Below are 24,654 nucleotides of genomic sequence, written 5' to 3' on the forward strand. Positions count from 1 at the left end.
CAGCAGTAAGACAACAGAGTTGCTGTTAGTGCTACATAATCAACATAGAGTAATAAAAACAAGTGGCATTGTGAGCAGCTGCTCTCAGGCATCTGAGGATTTGTTTCATATGACTCCTCTGTTATACTTTTTATCTCCTATGCCGCTGATTTTCCTTTCTTGTATTATCTCTTCCTGCTTTCTTTCTGTCCTCACCTGTCTTCTCTTCTTAACCTTGATACCTATTCCTGTATTTATTCTCCTAACTCCATTAAATTCAGATGCTCACTACCCTTCCTGCCACTGAACAGATTCTCATTGTGAGATATTTCTTTGTTTCTTCCCAAGGAATTATTTGACTTCAGTGATCACAAAGACAATTTCTATGTTCAATGTATAAAAATTAGAGTAAGCCAACGCTAAAGACGAAGGAGAGCTCTGGAATAGAAATACTGTCCTGCGTCATAGACAGAACATGCAGAAATGCACCCAGCCCAGTGTTTCATTTTCATCTTTTGATCCCTTTCACTTTGATATGGGTGCTATGGGGATGATTTGATTTATTTAACTGCTGGCATAAACAATTCTTCCTATGTGAAAGTTTTGTCATTAGTTAGCTATCTATGCCTAACCTGGAAGTGACAAGCAGCAAGATTTTCCTCCTCACTGAAACACATGTGGATTTTAGGATATGCTGTTGTTCACAATTGGAGTTGGCATGGAACAAGGGCAATTATTACTTTCATTTTTGTTTGAACTACAATTTATACTTGAGGAAGGATTTTCTTAGTAATACCTGCAGGACAAATTATGCCAAAGTGATGACTTATTTCTGTCAGATTATGACTAATGCTTCTTTTTCAGTGACTTTGAATTGGTACAGAAATGGCCAGTCTATTACAAGATATTTTATACTTAAGATCAGTTAATGATGGTATCTTCCCTTTCCTTTCCAGGTGCAGAGTAGGATGCTATTTTAAAAGTATAAATCCTTTATCAGCTTAGGTGATGGTTATCCGAAATGTCTTTTTCCTACAGCCTCTGTCTGTACGCCTGAATGACCTGAGGTATTCAGGTTTGAGGCCCTGTAACAACTTCTGGGCCAGATAGAAGAGGCATTCTTCATAATATGTCCTCAATAGGAGGGCATTCTTCCTCTCTGAGATCATTATTATTTCCCGTAACTTTTGCTTCAGAGATCATTTGCCATCTCACAAGTTTTTACTCATAAGATGAAGTTATAGATGATGGGAAGATCTTGGGATTGGGAGTGATTTGTTTGTCATTCATTAAGGGCCAGTTTTGAAAGATACTGCTCTAAAATCTTTGTTTTGTTCTGAAAGAGTATGCCCTGCTATTAAAGATCTTAAAAGTCAAGATGTATTTGCTTCTTTTTGAGGACTGCTACTACTTCTTTATACCCCACAATAGGCAGATAACACCTGTTGTAGAGAATTATTAGCAGAATGTAATAGATCATCAGCAGCAATAACTTCTTTTTCAATAGCACTCTTTTGGGAATGCCTTCAATCCTGAAGAGCAATGAGAATGCCTGGTATGGGTGTGTAGGGATTATAAAGGCAGCATAAAGCTGATATATTTACGTATTTGCCTAGATAGAAAGAACTAGAACATTTAATTTGAAACTTGGAGAAAATCTTTTATGTCATCAGCAGCTTTCATCAACACATAAAACTACAACACCCCTAATCTGTGTGCCTGAATCCTCAGCTGGTTAGACTGTGATGGTGCCAGTGAGTATAGCAGTGCTCAGTCAGTGTGTGCCTGAAGGGTGTGCGATACAAGAGCAAATTGATTCCATCAACCATGGGAAATTCTCCCTAATCAATGCCTATTTGGTTGCATGAAAGAAAATAAAACAGATCCTGAAATGTGCTGAGTACATTTAAAATGCTGCCCAGGACTTCAGCTGTGTCTGTTATCACGTCCAAGAAAGAACAGAAAACCACTTTCAGCTTCAATTCTGCTTACTGTATAGCACAAACAAAGAGAATTCAACCATTTCAGTTAATACTCAAACATTTCTGGAAAAAATATTGCTGCATAAAGTAATATGTTTCAAGGTATTAATCACTATGATGCTCAAAAGCTTGTTTGGATAGTTATTCAAGTAAACACTGAAGTACTCAGAATCAAAGGAAATATGCACTAGAGCTCCATGGCATTATTTAAATAGCTCAGAGGGGTTTTATTTAAAAGAGAGTGAGTCACTGCTGAATTTTAAAGAAACATGCTATTTAAGTCACCAGTGCATAGAGGGGCCCCTATCATTAGCATTTTGTTTCTTGACACTAATTTATAGCACAGTGTAGTACTGCATCAAATTATTGTCGAATAGATAATGCCAATGCTCCATTCAGAGCTTTCCCATCAGCTGCAAAATGACAGATAACCAGACTGCATTTTCATAAATAAAGAAATGCATCTGTTAAAGTCCTAAATGACTTTTTGCATGGGGTGTTCTTCAATTAAGCAAAATCAGGCAAGCTGTGGATATGTGCTGGAATGAATCTTCACATACTGAAATATGTAGAAGGAGAGAGTAAAACTATTCATTACCCAGTGAAATGAAAACCATTTCACCATAGGCTCTTGTGATTCAGCAGTACTCACCAAAATATATTCTACCATGAAAAGCAGGGCTAACAAACTAGACATTATCAGAACTGATTCCACAAAGAAGAATGATGAACACTATGTATCTGGAGTCAAGGCCACACCAATCTGAGTAGAGGCATATCGGGACCTCCTGCTCCCAGTTATCTTACCTGTTAGTTTCATAAGGATAAGGAAGGCTATAAATAAATAAATCCTACCTTAAGGTCCCAGAAACTATTATCATCTATGCTACATAGCCTCTTTGCAAGAGTCCAAAATACAGGGCTAATTTAACCTCTTCTCATTTTCAAATAACTCTATATCCCAGCTGAGATAAACACCATTTCTGCTACCAGAGCTGCTACCATGATATTGCTAGACAGGAAGGCACACTAAAAAGTCTCAGTGATGCTACCCTGGTCCAGGGGATAAACGAGATGCTCCAAACTTTCTCTTACCTTTCCTCCTAAGAAGTTTGTCTACCACTGTGTGATTGCAGAATTGGGCGCTGCTCTCTATACATCTGCAGAACTGATTGGACTGACAGCTTTCATTCAGGAGCAGGCATCCCTTGCTCTAGTGAGTCAATACTCACCCTCAGGTGAACCATAGGATTTTTATTGTATAATCACTATTATTCTGTTTTATCTTAGACAAAGAACCAGGTCTCATTTGAGAGCATTTTTCTCCCCTCAGGCACTACACTGGCACAGTAACAGCAGCTTAAGGGAGTGTCTGCCTTGCACAGGCGTCAGGAAAATCATTCATGTATCCAGGCTCACATGCTGTTAAATGCTATTCCCTGTCTCCTGTGAGGAAAACATGATAAGCAAGGTAGATTTTTCCATCAGATTGGATTCAGCACTGCACCACCAACAGGTATAATTAGTGTTTACATCAGACAGTCCCAAACTGTGCCATAATGAAATATTTTGGAAACAGGTGTCTACCATCACACTGTGTGCTCTGTTTTCTGCAAGGAACAGCAGATTTTCCTCCTTATCAGTTCTCTCCCTTTTTCCCTCTGATGACTGACTGTATCTGTTTTGTTACAATTGAAACAGGAGCTATTTTGATCCATAAAACACGAAAAATATTCTTGGCTCAGCCAAGCTGACATTTATGGTTTAAAAATATTGCAGTCTAAATATTATATAATACATCAGCACATCATATCTCAGCATCAAAACCTAGAAATGAGCTTTTTCAGAAGCCTGATTGAAATTTCTCTCCAAAACCCCACCTTTTTTTTATTTCTCAGGATGTTTTTGAAACTTTCCTTCACATTCTGAATCTGATTGAAATCAATTTAAAGCACTCACAATCAAGTAAACCAAAATTCTGGGGCTTGAACTAACTTGAGCAATCTCAGCTGTTGCAATTTCTCTGAGGTTTGCTACCACTGTGTTGCATTAGCAGGAAAGCCTCTGCAAAACACTAAGTTTCCAGACAAATAGGAATCCCCATCAGAATAAACCTCTGCCACTGTTACATGCAGCATGCTAAGGGGCTCCCAGAGGCAGTCCATGCAAATTTTAACTAGTTGAAAGCCACATCCAGGAATAAGTGGATAGATTTGAAGCCATGGCCTTCAAGATGTGATCAAATGCTTTTAAAATGTGTGTGTGCATTATCAGCATGAGGACTGTAGATGTAAATGTGAGACATTCAAATTCCCTGTGCTTCAGGAAGATAAGATGCTTAAGAGATGAAACAGGGCTGTTATTTGACATGGAGCTTTAAGTCCTATAAAGAAGACAGAGTACAAGAAAAACTGGGGGAGTTCTGTGGAAAGCTGAAGCTGACTCACATTCCTCATGTGTACACCATTGAGAAAGATACCGATGGTGAGTTTCTGCCACAACATATTCTTTGGGGACATATTTCTTTATAGTACAAGTGCCAACTTTGTCTTCATTTGTATGCAGCTAGAACAATTTTTTTTACATGTTTTGAATGATGGTAAAAGAACACAACACTTCTCTTTCAAACTGATTTGTAAAAACTTTTTACTTACCAGACTTTGCCAGGGCATGGCTTATAGGTTCGTACTCACAATTTGCACAACCAAAAGGCTGAGATAGTCTTGTTGATCTGATTGGTCATACAGCATGCTAAGACAACATCAGGTCCAGTGCCTGGCAAAATAAAGCTTTTCCAATCCATAGAATAACAGTCACAGACCTTATAAAAATCATTGCTTCTTCAGTTTCTGCAGGTAGTTGCATAGTTCATAGAAACATGAAACCTAATATAGAAGAGGTAACCTCATGTTACTGAGCTCAACACTCGTGTATCACCTCTTACATAGTTCTACAAGCAGCCTGTCAGTTATGCCAGCATGGATTGTTTTCCTACTGCAACCTGGTGGAACCATTCTGTCTTGTATAAAATAAGCATTAACTGGAAAAGGCAGAGAGCGATTTTCTAGCCTGCTGAAAACAACGATTTTTAATGTCAGACAATGTCGGAGGATTGATTCCAGCCTGGGTCTCTTGTACCACATGAGTGCCACATCCATCCGGCTTTTATATTAGCTTTACACTAAAAGACCTTTAAAATTCTGGTTTTATTTTACTGGTAAAACAAAAGGACATTATTTCAAATCCTGAAGTTTTGTAGAATAGATAAATAATTTATTGGCAACTTTAAGTTTTTTAAATCAACTCTTCTGTGTATGGAGAACTAGCCAGGAGATTATTGAAGAATGTGAATTAGGAGAACTAATGCTTTAGAAGTTACATTATAGAAATGATTGGCATCACCCCTGAACTGTAGCAGTGACCAGCTTTTAACTATTGCTCATTCCGGTGTAATAAGACCCAAAATGTGAAATTGCTTCACAAAACAGGACCAGAGATTACTCTAAGGCAAAAGTTGTCACTGAAAAATCATCATGTGCCAAAAAAATAGGTTAATTTTTACAGATTCTGTTTAAGGGACCATCAACTATAAATTACACAAAAGTGCTTAGGTGGCTTTGTATTGTGAGGCAATGGGAAAACAGTGAGAGGTAAGCTTACACGGTGTCATATCATGCCTTTAGAGCCTGTAGCAATTTTCATGAGGTGAAGGTTTGGCTCACTGGGTATCGTTCTTATTTTAAAACCAAAATCTAGCCATAGTAGTGCCAGGTATCTCTTTGCTTTGCAGCCTTGCTAGAAAAAGATATTGATGCATGTAGAAAAAAATATTTCACTCTTCAGAAATTGTTAACCTTTTGACTGATTAGTCTCCATTTATGAATGAATCGGTTCCCAAATGGATCATTTAGAGCTATTTTAATCTAATGTGCTACAAAAATTTAGACTGAAAGATTTCTGAATGGTTTGAGTCCTTCATTTTTCCCTCAATAATTTAGTTTTGGTGTCTTTTTGGACAAGCTTGATACCGTGATTAATTAAACTTCAAGTATTGTGAAATTAAGGAAGAATATTTTATGAAACCCCGTGAAAGGTATTAAATCTGAAAGATTTTGATAAACTGCTGCTAAAACATTCCATCTGTATAATGAATTTATGTTGAATGCCCTGATTACAACGGTTTTTAGCATGTGTACTCTGCTAGTGTTGTTGTTTTTAATTTTCCTCTCAAATTTAATTAAAATACTGACTGATTGATTGATTGATAGAAGTTGTTTGGCTGCATTAACTATGCATATGCATTCAAGCCTAATTTTGGGAATTATTTATATTATTAAGAAAGCATTCCCATCATTTTGAACCAAATATCACAGTTGAACTGTGCAAACTAAATTATATTGTAAACAGTTCCCTGCCTACTGTTAGACAAATATTTGCTCAAAATTTCAAAAAGCAGTCTTGCTAGTGTATTACAAAAAAGAAAAGAACAGTGAAGATGGGACCCAGCAGTTGGATTTTCTTTTAGGGGAAAAAATAGCTGAGGAGGAGTTTTCTGGGTTTTGAGAACATTGTTTGCCCCTTTTACCTTTTTCACCTTCAAGCCTGTCTTCCAAAATTCTGCTGACAAATTAATGTCACCGTATGCTATTGACATCAAGGTCCTTATTGGTCATGCTGAAGAACACTCAAACAAGCCGCACATATGGTCTCATGTCCATTAACATGCATGTTGTGCAATAGGATGAGAGGTGGAAAAGGTTTTGAAGTAAAAGAGAGGAAATTCAGGCTGGCTGTGAGGAAGAAATTATTTACAATGAGGTTATTAAAACATTGGCACAGCTTGCCCAGAGAGGCATGGATGCACCATCCCTGGAGATATACAAGGCCAGCTGGATGTGGCTCTGGGCAACCTGATCTAGTTGAAGACGTCCATACTCATTGCAAGGGGGGTGAACTAGATGAGCTTTGAGGGTCCCTTCCTTCCTTCTGACCCAAATTGTTCTATGATTCTATGAAGACCCTGTTGTAGACTACCATCTGGCCTGAGCACAGGTTTGTCTACCAAGGGAATTTCTGGTTCTTCCAAACTAATCTTTGATATGAACTGGCACTGTAATCAATTTGACAAAGAGAAAGCTAGGCCATCCACTGTCTTTCCAAGATCCAAACAAGACATGAGCCAGTCTGCCAGTATGGAAATACCTGTAGGAGCTATAAGGCATGTTATTTGTATTTGAGTACTGCAAGTTGGTGTGGATGGGTAGAAGAGCTGGAATTTCAGCTGACTTGGAACTGCATTTGGTTACAGATGGGTTTTAATTAATAACTATGAATGCAATTCAAGGCAGATGTCTGTTAAAATACATAAACACAAAAATCTCTTTTAATTTGTTATAGCATTCTGCATTGCAGTGATTGATGACTTATAGTTATACACCGCCAAAAAAACAAAAGCCATTTTGCAGTCCACTCTCCAGTAAGGAAGTAGCAGAAACAGAAAGGTTAAAAATCTAATGATCAAGCTTTACAGATGAAAAACATTAGAAAAACGAATAGAGTTAATATGTTAAATATACAGCATAACATAACAAAGCCCAGCAATAAAAAGCATTGGAAAAGAAAAACTTTTTTCTTTTAACTCAGCAAAACTGAGAAACATCACGTTAAGCTCACTTTCAAGGTAATGCACTGCAAAGCAGGCCCCATCCATCCATTTCACAAACTTATAGAAGTTTCTATCATTTAAAATGCTTCAGAACAAATGAAGTGCTGCTTCCCTTTTCAACATAATGAAGGAAACAATGAATTAAGTAATGAGACCTTCCTATGGCATCTTTTGTTATATATACATGAAGAAAAGAGGATAGAACTTCAGCATAGTGAATAGAATGGGCTGAACAAGAAGTCTTGTGTAAATAAGACCCTATTGTACAAAACTCTTACACAATGATTTGTCCAGTATTTCAGAAATACTTTTTCTGGAGGAAGGTAATTAAACATGCTGGTAATACTTTGTTATTGGGCTAATCTTCCCTAGAACAAGTATAACGCTTTGTATATCATTCCATCAAAAACATCATTTTAATTCACCAACTGCAATCACGTACAACCACTTGATTATGCTGCACTTGAAAACAAAAATTGTGAGTTTAGCTTTAAAGTAATTTTGCTTCCTGAAATCATGCTGTTAAGCAAACAATGTTTATTTGGTGATTTATTTTTTTTTAAGGAACAAAAATTGCCATGCTTAATAATATATCATTTATTTTAGCCATTATATTAGTGGGAAAAAGTCAAACAATAAGCTGAGACCTTTCTAAAAATATCTGGTGCAAAGTGAGACCATGTCAAGATAGCATGACCAATCAAACAAAACTTATTTTCAAGAACACAGTATGTTTGTGGTTCAAAGCAGCCCCTAGAGTGACAACACTAAACATTTTTTGTATTTCATATTTTACCATTTATGCTCAAATCTTCATGCACATATAGCCTTACCGAACCTAAAGGCCAGCCTTAACTTCTATGAAATGCAAGTTCTTCACCATTTCTTAGTATCAAGACAAGTAATATTGCGGATGAAAAATACTACTTGAATGTAAAATATTACAATTAAAATATGTAACTAGATCTGGAAAGGTGGATGGCTTTGTAACATTAAGCAATGTGTCCAAGTTCAAGTCAAAAGCACATTGGAAAGACTGTTAAAATGATGGAAAGCTAAAAGACAGTATTTAACCAATACACTATAAATCTTTCTGAATCCCCTAGGAGTCATGAGCACAACTGGGTCTCACCCTAACATGAAGTCAGGGGGACCAGGTTCTAAAGTGTAAGTATAGTCTAATAAAGTCCGTACCTAAGGGCTACCAGCTCTTGTCAGTACAGAGGCCCACACCTTCACTGGATGAGAAAAAAAAAGTAGGGATCTACGCGTTAAAACTGGTTTCTCTAGTATTGTAGTGGATGACTATTGGTCTCATTGAGGATGATGATCCCCATATTTCCCCTTTTTTTCCCATAACATCCATTAATTTTGGTCTACAAAAGGAGTGTTTTTGGAAGGTGAGGAAGGTAAGGAAATGGTCTAACAAAAAACCTTCAAACTTGAGTAGTCATTCTGGTGTTTCTTGTCATTTACCACATGTGCCGCATGTGAGGCAGTACAGGCATGGTTTCTCTCAGCCCAGGAGTATGTTTCTTTCTCTACTGATACTCTCTGGAGAGTGCAGAGCACTGCTGTTGAATACAGAGTTATGTGACTCTGTAGGTATTTGGCAAATGGATAAGCACTATAGTGATCAAATTACTTGGATTTACTTAGTAAATCACCTGTCACTGATCAACACTTATAAAACATATTTGTATGCATCTTTTAGTGTTTTTCTTAAGACAACTCAACCCTGTGCAAAAAAAAATGACACAGCCCACAATGTCACACCCAAAGGCTTCAGAGAAACACAAAAAAAGACCCAAAATCTTTTAAATCCTTCAATTTAGTAGCTGCCTTTCTTCACAGAAGCAAAGTCCTCTCTCTTTTCCACCGAATACGTAGTCCTGGAACTGACAATGAGAAAAGAAATCTGGTTTTGCAAACATGGCTCACACTGTAGTATTTTGTGCCTCCTCCATGCACCAGCTGAAATACAAAATTAATTTTCCCAGTAGCATTTTTTACGACAACTGCAAAGAAAGTTTGAGGTTTTTACCTCTTCTCAGATTAAATCTTTTAAAGCAGTCCTTTAACAACCAGAAAGGGGACATTTTTCTAACGCAAAACATTTTAAGGCAAAATCAAGGCCTTTAACTGCTCTGAAAGCTGAAAACTCTTTCTATGCAGAGCATCTAGTGTGACTTTCCAGAATGGTTACTTAAAGAATGTTGCAGCTTCCATGCATTGGTTAGATGCACTTTCCACACTAGGAGTGTTGATTAGTTTGGAAACAGTTTTCTTTGTCACATGGATATTTAGCTCTGAAGGAATGGCAGTGAAGCATTACTATAGTTCAAGGCTTTGAGGCATTCTGTGACAACATACTATTTCTGATGGTGTACTTTGCTCTTTAGTGGATGCTGGGTAGGGGCTCTTCATTAGGGACTGTAGTGATAGGGCAAGGAGTAATGGGTTCAAACTTAAACAGGGGAAGTTTAGATTGGATATAAGGAAGAAATTCTTTACTGTAAGGGTGGTGAGGCACTGGAACAGGTTGCCCAAGGATGTTGTGAATGCTCCATCCCTGGTGGTGTTCAAGGCCAGGCTGGACAAAGCCTTGGGTGACATGGTTTAGTGTGAGGTGTCCCTGCCCATGGCAGGGGGTTGGAACTTGATGATCTTAAGGTCCTTTCCAACCCTAACTATTCTATGATTTTATGATTCATACTAGTTTCTCCATTGACATTCAGAGCAGTGAAATTTATGCTAATGACTGGAGAATGGGCAATTTGATGGGTTTCTTTATCTGTCACATGCACCCTAACAAGGGGTTCTTCAGGATGGAGTTATCGAGGACACTTACCTCTTGCTTCCTTCCATTGGCTACTTTTAGTGTTCAGCTTATTGTGAGAATATAGAGTCTCCAAATACTTTCTTTTAGTCTTGACTTTTTCTCCTTCTGTCTTGTTGGGCACAAAGATTCTCTTTTGCTTATTGGTTCTAAATGTAACTCTGTTTCCTTCCTTCTCTTCCTAAACTTTACTTTCTTTGATGTCTAACACCTTTACTCCAACTTTATTTCCTCTTCTTTCCTGTGAAGTTTCTACACATTCTTTTCCCTTTGCTCTTTCTCTCTGGCTGACCCAATCGAATTTGTATGATCCAGTTTGACTTCCTTTGTATTTTTCAGTGAATTGATCTACTCTAAGCCCCTCCACTTTTTCCTCTACTCTAGGAATCAACTTCCATTTAATATGTATGTGTCCTGCGCGAGCTTCATGCCTATCTGGGAGCACTGCCTATACCGCACTCTGGATTGCCTTAAAACATTGGTAGCCAGTCCACAAAGCTCCTGTTGTTCTTCCTTTCAGTAAGGTTATAATTTATAAATGAAAGGACTTCTCTGCACTGAGCACATAATTTACTTGTGTCCGGTTCACTCTCAGATTCACTAAGCTTCTTCCTCAGTTATTTATGCAATGTACACTGCCTCTGAGGATCTACAACTGCATCCAGAGTTTAGCCTCACTTTGTGTGTACTCAGGTTATTTCTCTTTTACAGGGTTGTTCTTTTCAAGGAACCTTTTGCTATAAAGATCAGGTTAATGGACAAAGAATAAATAAAGTAGTATATTCTGTAACGTTAGCAGTGTTAAAATGTACAAGCTTCCCCACAGAAGCGTGTTAAATACCCACAGTGCAGCTCATAGCATGCAGGAATGGGATATAAAAAACTCCTTGGGAAGAAATCTGCAGGAATTATGCCCAAATTTTATTAAAGCATTTAAATAGGTATTTCAACACCTAGCACAAGAATTTGTACAATTACGGTGAAATTCACCACTGGCAAGAAAGCCAGCATAAAACCTCTTCAATGTCCACATCCCAATTAAGTGCTCAGAGAGTAAATGATTACCAGGTCTTATCCTGGTATCCTACCTAGGATTGATAAAATCCTCAAGTATTAAGCTGTTTATCCAAGTGAATTTCTTATCCAGGTGCAAAATAGTCATAGTACCACACTGGGTTTAGGACTGGGATTGATTTTGCTGGACTTTATGTCTACATCTCAGCAAGTAGTCTAGCCTCCTTTTATTGCTAATGGAGAGAGAAAAGCCCATTCATGGTATGAACATTAAGCCCACCCAAATTTTATCCAAGCAATCAACTACACTGGTGCTTGCTTTGGCAAGCAGAGGAATAAGTCAAGTGTTACAGAGATCAAAGAAAAAGTTTAACTTAGCATTAAAAACATAGCCACAAGGTGTTTTCTCTCTGATCCTTAATTTAAGTGTTGTTTCCCTTAACCTGCTTAGCCAAACGTTGTGGTTTAACTCCAGAAATTATTAAAGACAAAAGGTTAGCATGTTATTTACTCTGTGGAATTTTATTGCTCCTCCTACATATATAAAATAGAAAATGGTGAGCACTTCTCCTGCATAGCCCTGTTTGCTTTAGCACAGGTCTGTGGTTTTATTCCACTGCTCCCACGTCTGCTTTGCACTATACCCCACCACTGCCACAGTAGCATTCATGTGCATGGCCCTTTGCACAGCAGCTGCCACAGAAAGCTGAGCACACAATCACTTCTTTCTGTTTGCTCCTGTTGTTGTCGTGATTTATTAGGTACAAAGGCAGGAGACTGGCCCCGCACAAGTCGGAAATAGAATGTTTCACCCCAAAAGGGAGTATGGGGAATGGTGGGAGAGCTACAATGACCAGGTAAGCAAACAGCAAGTGGCCTATAGGGCAGTGTGATATGTCTGTGAACAAGAGGAGCAGTCCTGGGACAATGCCAGGCCAGATCCTCTGTTTGTAATTCCTGTGCATCCCATATAACATGTTTAGAAAAGAAAAAGAAACGACAAAACATGTCACCACTGCTGATTTCTATGTTCCATCTGACTGCCAAAAAACCCCTGCACTGTGTTCATTTGAGTGATCTGAACCACGTGTCCTGTGTGATGTTGTCATAATGGTGCTTTGGGGAGGAGAAATCTTACACCTGCCTCATTAAACCAGTAGAGCAGACGAAGAGAGACAGCTTTCAAACTTGGAGTAAGCAGCTCCAGAGCTCCTCTGAAACAGTGGTCCCATTACATATTAGAGGTTATAGTAGATTCAATTGAAAGAGCAAAGAAAAACTGATGAAAAAGTTTTCAGTATGAAAACATTGGTTCTTCTCAATCAGAATATCTTCTGGGAAAGTGCTGAGTTTTACAGTGGTTTTAAGGGAAGGTTTAAGGAAATTTTAAATAGAGTTCCAAACATCTTTTTCATAACTTTTTGCATTTAATTTAATTTTATTTTATTTGTGCATTTATTTTCAATTTTGTTTTGGCCATTATATTTTGCATGGCAGTATACACCAATGTTACCATTTTAATTAATATACTAATCTACATTTTTTCAGTGTTACTGGGATGAACTGTTTCAATATGGCCATTTTGATGGTTTTGTATTTAAATACTTCAAACTATTTGACTTCTGTGCAATACTTGGAAATTTCAGCTATTCAACTCATTTTGAGTCTAGCCAGACTTCCAAATGTTGATCTCCCTCATAGGACAGAAAATCCATTTCTCCAGACATGTTCACTAATAAATGAATAAGCTGCATGTGTCATAGATGGTTATAAATCTTTCATGGAACAATACTCTTAATAAGCACTGTATTATTGTGTTGCATTCTACAACAAGTTAGAAGCATTTTGTTTGCCATTTATTAAAAAACCTACTCATTTGTCATTGAACCCTGTAAGGCATTTATCCATGTACCTTTAAAGCACAGTATGATCAAATTATACCTTTACCTTTCCCAAGTGTTACATATCACAAGGTGAATTTTATCATTGCAGGAGGGTGTTCAGTGAAACACTTGCACATTCTTATGCTCCCCTTGGGTACAACATTCACTCATGTACATAAGGCTATCAACTATAACACCACACAGCACACACGTGGGGGACCCATGTTACTTGAGTAACATCAGGGACATTCATCACTGAGTGTTGTATAAAGTATATACATTCCTGTTATTTTTTGTCAGCTGGGATTCTGTTTCTTGTCTGTGTGTGTCTGGATCACTTTTTTTTCCTACATTGCATTTCCTTCAGTGATATTTGTTCTTCATTTAAAAGCTATCTGGAGTCACTATATAAGAGAACTTTGAAGAGCAGAAAAGTACATGTAAATGTCAAACAACTGTATTTTGTTGTACAGTGTTCAGCTCTGTTGTGCCTGGCCATATATATATACACTTGCAAAACTTCTTTTTTATATTTTATATTTTCACAGTGAAGAATCTGTTTGCATTCCAGACTGTAATCGATCTGAGTCAAGTAGAGAGGAGAAAAAGGTTCCTGTTAAAGAGGATGCCCTAACAGTCAAAAAGACTGGAAACTGTGTCAGTCTAATAGTTCCACAGCAAGACTGTCAGCTGCAAGACCTACTCAAACAGTTAAGAACACCTGCTGCTTAACAGAGAGTGCAATTGCATTTGATGGCTGTGTTTTGTTGTCTCCAGCCACATTGTCCTGGCCAGTGGTCCTTGTCAAATTTCCATGAGTTAAGTGGAGTTGCCACTAAATAGCCTGGGAACCTCCTAGAGAGAACATAGATGTTGCAGAAAGGAAAGTAGGTGCCATTCTCCAGTCTCAGTAAATGTCAGACCAGTGTTAGATGTCACTGGGATGAAGCAAAGGTGGAAAAAGACAGATGCAGGGTTCTGACCATTAATAATGCAAAAACCTCATCATCTCATGGGTCAAAGAGGTCCCACAGTACTGACCAAATCCCACTTACATCCTTTCAGTCTAGCAAATGCTGTGTAGTTTTATACTGGACAGTAATCTTCAGCTCATGTTCTCAAATTCCTCGTGCAATATTATTTTCACATCAGCGCCTAACTATCTCTGTGTATTAGTCTTACAAATGGCTTGGGATTTTTCAAGGTGAAAAGTGACATTAAAATAGCAGCAATGCATACACTATGTGATGCTTTATAAGACTATCTGAATCGGCAATGGAGTCTAGTGAAAGGTGGCCTTGCCCATGGGCAGGGTCCACCTAGCTGAAACTACATGACCTTTGAGGTACCTTCCAAACCAAATCATTTTGATTCTACGATTTTTGCATTATGGGTCATGACAATAGTTGTCCTAGAAATGTTTCAATCAGATACCAGACAATTCATTTCCCATTCTGACCAGGCATGCTGCTGAAACAGCCCCCAGCATTAGCATCGCTGGTGTCTGCACTGGGAGGTCATTGGCAAAGTTTGTGTCCGCCAGCTCTCTCTCACTTTGTAGTTTCTTTCACCCTTATATATTAAGTCATTTATATTAATGTCAGCTGTGACTTTCGTGAGGAAAGGATGCAATAACAGATTACAGTTCGAGGAGTAATATAAATAAATGTCCTTGTTGTTAACAGGAAATAACTCTCCTTGTTTGAAAAATAATTGCAAAAGGCATTGTTTCCTTTAGAACTTGGGACATGACAAAATTAATTTTTGCCCTGTATTATTGCTCTTTTGTGTTGTGTTCTTATTTATCTCCATAGAACAAGCAGCATGGAAATAATTTAAGCTAAATTACTTATCAGGGTAAGCGCTACTGAGCAACTAAAATATTGGTGTGTTATCAGCAGTGTTCTCAGACTAAAGCCAAAGCACAGCTCTGCACAAGCTACTAGGAAGAAAATTAGCTGAAACCAGGACACTAAGTCAGCTTCTTAAAAAAATGATATTGCTTCAAGTTTGAATATAACACTCTGCTTCAGCCATTGAAACATCTAAGCATAACTTTGCTGCCAATTTTAGCTCAATAAATTTATATTGGGGCCTATATATAATAAAATTTATATTGGGGTCTAAAATTTATATTGGGGCCTATAAGGATGCTGGGGAAAGACTCTTCATTAGGGACTGTAGTGATAAGACAAGGGCCGATAGGTTCAAACTCAAACAGGGGAAGTTTAGATTGGATATAAGGAAGAAATTCTTTAATGTTAGGGTGCTGAAGCACTAGAATGGGTTGCTCAGGGAAGCTGTGAATGCTCCACCCCTGACGGTGTTCAAGGCCAGGTTGAACAGAGCCTTGGGTGACATGGTTTAGTGTGGGGTGTCCCTGCCCATGGCAGGGGGATTGGAACTAGATGATCTTAAGGTGCTTTTCCACCCTAACCGTTCTATGATTCTATGATTCTATATCAGTGTTCTGAAATACAAACTTTCCTGTATAGACTTACAAATTAAAGAATTTGAAATCATTCCTTATTATATTAATGTGAGGACAGGTTGCAAACACATACTGTCCAGTATTTGTTTTCAGTTGTATCATTTCGAATCTGGAAATAAATACTGATATTGATACCTGAGAGAGAACAAAAATTCCCTTAAAATTTTATATTAATCTCTATCAATTTGCCTTGTATTCCAGTTTTTACTACTGAATAATATTAGGCATCTATGCATTCCAAGCTTTCTTAGAAAATAATAAATTCCATAATTTTAAACTGATTTCCTATTTCATTTAAAGTTATTAACAAGAGAATAAGTGACTTATTTTCAAATTACATATGATATCATCAACTGTCCCAATACTAGTCCCTAGGCACTCATCATTAGAACTGATTTTAGAACTTCAGGTAATTAATACGAATGGCACCCTTGCTAAAATATGAGAGCTTTCAGCCTTTGTGACTGTCAGTTCCTCTTTCTGTTTTTAATTTCTTCTGTATTTTGAAGGACATAACAAAACACGTTTGTTTTAATAACATCTGGCTAAATAAACCCTGGTGGCAGAGGTACGTATCATCTCATATATAGTCATACCACAGAGTAAGAAATGCTGAAAGAAAACTTCTGCTACCTCAACCAAAACAAAGGACAAAGTGAGCTATTCTAGACAGTAAAGAAACCCCACCAAACCACGTGTAAGGGGAGTGGAACATTTTTCTTAACACTTCAGTGATTATAAAGTAGTTAATATCCTTATGAACACAGGACAAAGCCCTGAAGACAAAATTTTAGCCTCATTATAAGGATTAAGGGAAGAAAATGAGAAATTTTACTAATTGCTATTCTGTCATCAAGTGGACAACTGTAGATGAAATACTCAAAATATCAAAGACTGAAAGCTCTCTTATACCATTTTCATGTCTTGTATGCATTATATCATGGTAGGTCTAGCAAGCTGGGGAAAAGCTTAGCTTTCAAATCAAATCAAAGCAGCTTTAAGTAGAAAGATTTGAAAAAACTATTAAAATTCCTGGTTCTGAGGAAATCCCTCTTGTACATAAAGGTGAACCTAACTAACACATAGTGAAAGAAATGATAAATTCAGAAAACATAAGCCCCCCAAAAAACCCATATGCCATGCAAAAGGGTTTGTTCTACCAAAACAAAAGTATTTTGCTCACATCTTGGTTTGGAAATTGTGTCACTGATCGGAGTTTGCTCTTCTGCAAATATGACCTGTACTCTGCTTTGCTCTACCCAGTGCAATGTGCCAGCAGAAAAGCAGATTGGGGTAGAAAAATGAGGATTCAGCCAATCTTAGCAGTGGAATTCCTTTGGGAGCTCAAAGGTGGAATTCTTCTCTTGTCATCTGAAGGAGTCAAAATCTGTTTGCAAGAAAAGTCTAGAATTTCCCTGACATAAAGTTTCCCATCGCCAAAGGGCAGAGCTGGGCATAATAAATGTGAACAATTCCACTAGTAGGCATCATAGTATGTATCTCCAATCTATCTTTATTTTTCTATTTTTAAATTATGTGCATTGCAGTGGTTTCCAGTTAACTTGAGTAGCAATATGCAGTTAGAGCAGAATCTTAAAGTACTATCACTACAATTTATCTTTAACTCAGCTTCATAACCAATATAAGAAAACAAGTGGTGTTCCTTTCACAAGGGCAATAAATGATTGCAAAGCTCAGTCCAGTGTTGACTTTGTAGTAAGTAGGTGCGGCATAATAAAGTGGGTGATACATTTCTGAGATAACAATTCCAATTCTTTCTGAGTAAACTACTAGGATTTTAACTACAAGGTTCATTCCTCACTGATAAATTGCTGCTTGTTTTCTACTCAGATTTTTATAGCAAGGAATTTGTAATGAATAATGGTCAGGTCTTCCAGGCTTTTGCACAACATTTACATCAAACAGACACTGCTCTCCTCTAGAGCACTAGGATCTCCATTAGTCACACATACAGCTTGGTTACTGTTGGGCACACTGCAAAGACAGTAAATTAATGCATCACTCAAGACTGACCCAAAACCTGCTGGTAACAGTTGCTCCACTGAAGATTTAACTGTCAGCTGCCCTTGCCAAGGGCTGGACACATCCCCATATTTCATCCTTTTCCTTTCCCCAGGCTCCTCAGCCTCATATTCTTACTTAATAATTGTTTCCTGAAGAGTGACCAGGAAAGGACTGGTACGTTCTCTTCACAATGTCTTACAATCTGACTTTCAGTCAACTGAAAACATCTACATGCATTTAGCACTCATGCACACACTTAAAACCATAGGGTTTGAACATCTGTACTAAGCCAGTGCTTGAAGTCAGGAACGGTGCTAGAACACACCTCTTTCTTCTGGTAAGCATTTCTTTTTGCATTGGCTAATCCTTCATGTTCATGGAATATTTCACCTCTGTGGCAGGCAGGTTTGTCGCAGATCCCTCTGAGCTCTGAACTCTGCAGGTATTGAGATCCCAACAGGGAGGACATGCAGGACTGGAACTTGGCCCTCTCTTTCTGCTAGATCAAAGTTACAAGTGCAAAGTCACCCAGCCTCCTGGTACAGGTCAAACCCAGCAGGAGCTGGGAGGTCTCACAATCATCATACCAGAACAAGAGGCAAGATCTCATCTGCTAAAGTATGCAAATCCTGCTCCTGCTGTTGGCACCACGCTCCCACTGAAGTTGGGACTGAGAATGGCCAAGGAGCCAGGGCTCTCAAACAGCTCCATAAACACACTGAGTACATGTTCCAGTGAGAAGGGCAGGCAATCCTCAGAAGCAATGATTTGCCTTTGGAAGATGTTAGTATCAGTTCCTACTTAACTCAGAGATGCAAGAGTCAAAGTAATTAGTGCTACAGGTTAGATTTAGCTTTTCACTCTTGTTCTGATTGAGGTACAGCAAAACAAGACATCGGCTGTTCTGGCATTTTGGGGTAGGTATATGTTACAGTTAATGTCCAAGATCCAGATGACAACTGCAGGAAAGGGCTGAACCCTTACATAGTCACACAGATCATCTCCCAGTCTAGCCTCTCTTAAAATACCCACTGGTTTACATTGTGTTTGTCTACTGGATTCTGTCATGCTGCTTTTGAAGGGGAAAGCTGTCGGCATATGTTGTGTTACATGATCCATCATAATTCCATGTAATGTAATCGTGGATGTGAACCCACAAGAAGGCTTTGTTTACACTCAGCACATAATTTTTTTTTTAGATGCCTGGAAGAGCTATTATACTGATAGTGTGTGGCAAACCTCCACATAATGGCTGGTATAAAGTCATCTGTGTTTAGTAAACTGTGTGTCTTGCAAACTGTTACGCTGCAGACTAATGTGTTAGTTTATCTATTTCAGGCTTTAAAAGCAAGCAAACAAACAAGCAACAAATTTGTGATACTTTGCCAGGGTCTCCAATGTGGTTGTCTTTCTAAAATCCTAAATGGCTTTAGCAAATGTTTTAGAAACCGAAGTGAATTGTTTAAGGTTCTGTTGCATTTTATATATAAAGAACACTTATTTGTATGTGGAGACTATGGTTTTCCTGTTGACATCACTTCAGAGTCATTGTTTCAGCTAAGAAATATTTCTAATGGTCTTTCTTATTCCAAGAATTTTAGGTCAATGTATGTATAAACACCAGCTCATCAGCCTAAGGAAGATGAAAAAGAAAAGGAGTGGTTTCATGCTACGTGTTTATAAGTGCCACAGCTGGCTTTTCCTAGGTAGCAAGAGAAGAAAACTAAACAACTTTGATAATGAGCAGGGTATGATGGGATCAGAAGAGAAATCATCCTAAGAGGACTCATTTTGCAGGATAGTAGAGCAAAATGTTTATCGCTGTCTCCAAACTCAGGTCATCATGAGGAGCTGCTTCTATACCTTGTCCATTATTTCTTTCTGACTAGGAATACAGTTTTATTCTATGAGCTGACCTACAATTAAAAAATTATTTCTTTTTAAGCTAGTAGTGGCTAACTTACCAAGTACCTTGATGAAAAAGAAGTCACCCATTAGAAGCGGTTCTCCAACCAGAACCAGTATAACCCCTTTCTGAGTATTGCTCCAATACTTCCAAGTAGTAGATTATAAACAGGTATTTTTCCCCCAGCCATAACAGACTATACTTTTCCATCTCCAATTCTATACTCCCTGCCTCACACCAGGAATCTATGGCCAGGACCCTACACCAAACTCCTTACCACTGAATGCTCTCAGACCAACCTACATACCTGGCAACTGCAACACAGCCAGTCCAAGTCTCTCACCTATTCCCTCCAAGCATTTACTTCTTCCTCACTCCTCCATGCATCTCTCAGTGCTACAGCGCCGATTCCTGACACCATTCCAACAGAAGGAAAGCCATCAAGCTGCTCCCTTCCCCAGAATGGACACTGCCATTGTCCAAAGGGCAGCAGCAGAGGGGTCAGCAGTGGCCATGAACTAGCAGAGTAGGTCATGGCTGGAGGCAAGAAATGGCCTGCGAAATGAGCTGGCATACTCTTCTTGTTTTCCTAGAACATATATGATAGATATAGATATATTGCAATAGATAGAGATATAGATGAAATTATAGTCAGCTTTATGATGAATATAAGCTCTGGGACACCACATACCCATGGTATAGGTACAGTGATTTTACTATTAATTTTGATGCAAGTTACCATCTTATCTCATTTCTGTTTACAGTTCTAATGGGAAATCAGTTTCCTGGGCCCAGAATGAGAAAAGCAGCAGAGGAGCACACCTTTGGCAGCGGCTGTCAATCCACATCAACAAAAAAGAGAACCCCAATCAAACTGCAGTGATCAAGCCTTTTTCCAAAAGCACAGATAGTAGCCGACATAGTAGCAGTGCTACATTTCCTGAGGCCAGTGCCAAAACCCTTTATGATGTTTCAGAAGCAGAAGAGCAATACCCAGCTCAGTACCGACCACAGACGCCCTCGCCTATCAGCACTCTGAGCCACAGAACTGCCTCCGTTAGCCGAACAGAAGATGATGCCCCCACCTTCCAATCAGAGCCTCCTCAGAGAAGTAGCTCCTCTCAAGGGTCCCTCATGGAGCAGATCAGTAGTGTGGTTACTCGCTTCACAGCCAATATCAGTGAGCTGAACTCTATGATGCTTTCAACAGCCACTCCAGGGACAATGGTGTCCACTCCTCTCTGCTCTTCATACCTGATTCCACGGGAAATCCAGCTCCCTACGACAATGACGACGTTTGCAGAGATTCAGCCGCTTCCTGCCATTGAAGTTAATGGCGCTTCGCAGTCAGCGAGGAAACCTTCAAATGGCAGCATCAAGGAAGGCACTTCAGAGACCCCATCAACTAAGCAAGACCTTGAGGAGTTGGTAGCTTTAACTCCTCCTTCTCCTTTTAGAGACTCCATTGATTCTGGAAGTGCATCTCCCAGCTCTCCGGTTTCTGAATCAGCTCTCTGTATCCCGTCCTCCCCAAAGTATGACACGCTTCTCATCAGAGATTATACTCAAAGTTCTTCTTCGTTGTGAATGTAGTTCAAGACAACGTTGGAACGTTGGATCTCAACGACTACAAGCAAGTAGTGAGGGGACAGCCAAGCCTTCAAGATCTCCAGTGTTTACGAAGACAGAGTGAGAGGCATGGGGTCATCTTGTGAGAAGTGGAGAGCAAGAAGAGGAGTTACTTGAGAAGTGGAAACATCAGATTAATTATGCTGTTTTAAAGACAAAATGACTCTTGGCAGATTTTCGTGGCCTTAAAAAAACATGGGCTTTTCAGAAACACTGAATCTATTTTTGAGGGCTTATAAGGAGTCTGTTAAATCAGTTACATACCAAGTGCTTTGCTTTAGTATTACAATGAACTGTGTGTACAATATACGGGGTGGGGGGGAAACTAGATTGTAAACAACTGTACAATGGTTTGTTTGTTTACGCTGATTCCTTACCCAGAAGTGAACCTTGATCTTTTATCAAGAATAGAAGACCAAACATTGAATGTACATTTTCTAACAGACTCAAATCTGGGACCAACCCGTCAAGCTTTCTTTCTTTTTTTTTTCTATGAAGATCTCAAAAAGCAGTAATGTATGTTCAATAACTACCAAACTTTTTGTTGAAGCATATTGTGTCTGTGATACGTTACACGTGGATAACACTAAGCTGAGGCTTTGCAGTGAGTGACTGCAATATGGAGGGCTTTACAAGTGACTTCTCAACCTATACATTTGTTTATGAATTTCTCTTCTATCAGTCAAAAATTCAATTTGTTAACATTGGATTCACCTTCACAGCAACAAAACCCAAGGAAGATTTCCTGACTATTTCACCGTGTTGCCAACTAATAATGACGTAGCAAAAAATATTTTCTGGAGTACTGTTTTGTAATTCCCTTATCAGGGCAAGTTGTTGAGGTGAATATTCTCTTTCTAGCAGCACTACCAAGCTATATCATAGCTGTGCTCCCTACTGAAATTAACACATTTCTATGGACATTCTTATGCTAACGTTACCAGTTAAAATACTTATTTGGGCTCCCATAGTTTTTGCTTTTAAGGAACAGGTAAACACTCTAAGGATTTTCTCTATACTTTGAATGACAGAATTCTAGGAGACCTATCTGGATTATGGTGAACTCTAATTGTCAGTGGAAAGGTTGTCATAATTGCAATTCATATACAGGGAAAAGAAAACCCTATGTCAAAATCTGCTTAGAGGTGATTTAGCTACTCTTTAATAAGCATCTATTTTAACTTTATTTAGCTGCTGAAGCCTTGCAGCTATGAACTGTGACAAAAAAAGAAAAAAAAAAAAAGAAAAAATACTTTCAAAGCAATACAGAGTAAAGGTTAAGAGAGAGAAGATCTAATGAGGCATGAACCAACAGTCTTTCTTTGTTTCTTAGCAACTGACAGAAGCAAGGGGATTCCTCACATTTTTTTCCTGTATCAAGGTAGTACATTTTAGTGCACTTCATACTGTCACAGCACTTTTTTAATACAGGCAGGGAAGAGTTTTAAAGTTTGAATAGGAACTAAATAATTTTTGATAGGTACAGTTACATAAGACTTGTAAGTTAGGCCCTAAACGCACACAGTATTGGTTCTCTCTTTCATGACAAAGCTGTCCTCAGGTGCCAAACATCTATGGGTTTGTTTTGTTTTATTTTACTTAAGGATAGTATGAAGTGGTGAGTGATGTACTTCAATTCAAAGTTGAGTTGAAGAAGCCTTATATAGATGACAGCCTCATGGAAGGGAGCCTTGAAATAAGGCTGCTATGTTTCATTTTCAAAACCTTTCAATCTTATCTCTTCAAAGATAACAAATATTTTGTAATTCAAATTCATACCCCCTTTCTCTTCCCCATATCCAAAATAATAGATATTTTAACAAAAAAACAAAAGAAAGATGAAAGCACATTCACATAGTTTAGCAAAAAGCATTTTCTATTCCTTTGGGAAGCTAATTTCACCATTGTGTGCTGCAAACCAACTTGCTGCTCAACAACATTAAAAACCAAAAGTAATAGATGACTGAATCCAGGCTAGCACCTCACAGAGATACAGTAGTGACTCTGTACATCCTGCACAAGGCAGTGTTATCCATTAGCAGCCTGTGGGCATGCTTATTTTGCCAGTTAAAGTCATTTACTAGCTATGTCTATAGCATGAACCAGCAGGTCACAAAACAGCTCTACTCCAGAAGGCAGGTCAATACACCAAGTCATGACTGTACGTCCCTGCTGCTTATGTGTAGTTCTTGCCTCCTTGCATGACTGGTTAGCACAGGCTCAGCTTCATTCAGCTGTACTGTTTCCAGACAAAGCTTGGTTTTTCCCTCCTGGTTCACATTACTAGCATGTCTCATGATTCCCTAACTCTCCGTCTTTAGGAGAAAGCATCTTCTTCACAGGTTACAACCCACATTTAAGGGAAGAGCTTGTCCAATCAGTCTGTGATGCAAACATTCTCATTTAGGGAGTATAGACCATTTAAATGTTGTTCATGGAAGGCTTATATGATAATATATGTTTCCCATCAGTACAGTATTGTTTTGATATATACAGCGTGTTCTGATAAAGTTAATGTGAATTTTAAAGGTTTTCTATTACTATCTGTTCTCTTATTCTTTAAGCTGTTGACCAATTGTCCTTACTAGAACATTCTCCATCTTGATCTTTCCCTTGCCTTTTAGGCTCCCATTTTTGTAGTTTTTTCTTATGTTTGGTGGACACTTAATATTAATGTTATCCTGCTAAAATCTGTGGGCTTCACTGCACTGTGAAATCAACAGTGAAAATAAGGATTATACAGATAGAAATAAAAATCTTTTCTCAAAAATAAAATCAGTGAAAAGGAATGAGAAATAGAAACTTTCGAATTGTGACTCAGCATAAATATACCTCTTCTGCTCCCAAATTGCAATTCTGCTCAACCATGGCCATAGCTATTGCTCAGTTTCTTGTCAGCTTTCATACATATTGCCAAGATGATGTATGTACGCATGTGTGAGCACACACACACACATACAAACCCCTTACACACCTAAATCCATGTTGCAAGAGGCTAAAACCCTAATGTTATACAACCCAAATTTTGAACACTTTTGCTCACTCTCACTCTGGGAAGTCATGCATCTTTTGTATATTCCTTTAGCCACAGCAGAAATTTTAACTGCACAAGGAACCAAGGATGGACCCTGCTGAGATTGTACCTCTTTGTTGTCAGTCTATCTTTAACGAAGGATAGATCAGCCTTAATGGCATTTTAAAAAGGCAGAATTTATTTTAATTGTACAAGCTGGAATGTACC

The 24,654-nt window shown here is 38.4% G+C and overlaps 1 protein-coding gene across 3 annotated transcripts in view; it reads left to right on the forward strand.

The window, feature by feature from the left end:
• The window catches only part of GRM5 (glutamate metabotropic receptor 5), a gene marked incomplete at both ends in the record, with an annotated part of 251,483 nt that extends 230,112 nt beyond the window's left edge, over positions 1-21,371 (forward strand). Inside the window, 3 exons of one of the 3 annotated variants that reach the window (XM_080614211.1) lie at positions 12,241-12,336; positions 13,911-14,072; positions 20,549-21,371. In XM_080614211.1, coding sequence (XP_080470337.1) covers positions 12,241-12,336; positions 13,911-14,072; positions 20,549-21,371 — 1,081 coding nt within the window. The remainder of the gene's footprint in view (positions 1-12,240; positions 12,337-13,910; positions 14,073-20,548) is intronic. The other 2 variants (XM_080614213.1, XM_080614212.1) reach the window with 2 other exon arrangements.
• Positions 21,372-24,654: the final 3,283 nt, after the last annotated feature.

The sequence above is a fragment of the Psittacula echo genome (genome assembly GCF_963264785.1).
Source record: "Psittacula echo genome assembly, chromosome: 3".
NCBI classification, from domain to species: domain Eukaryota; kingdom Metazoa; phylum Chordata; class Aves; order Psittaciformes; family Psittacidae; genus Psittacula; species Psittacula echo.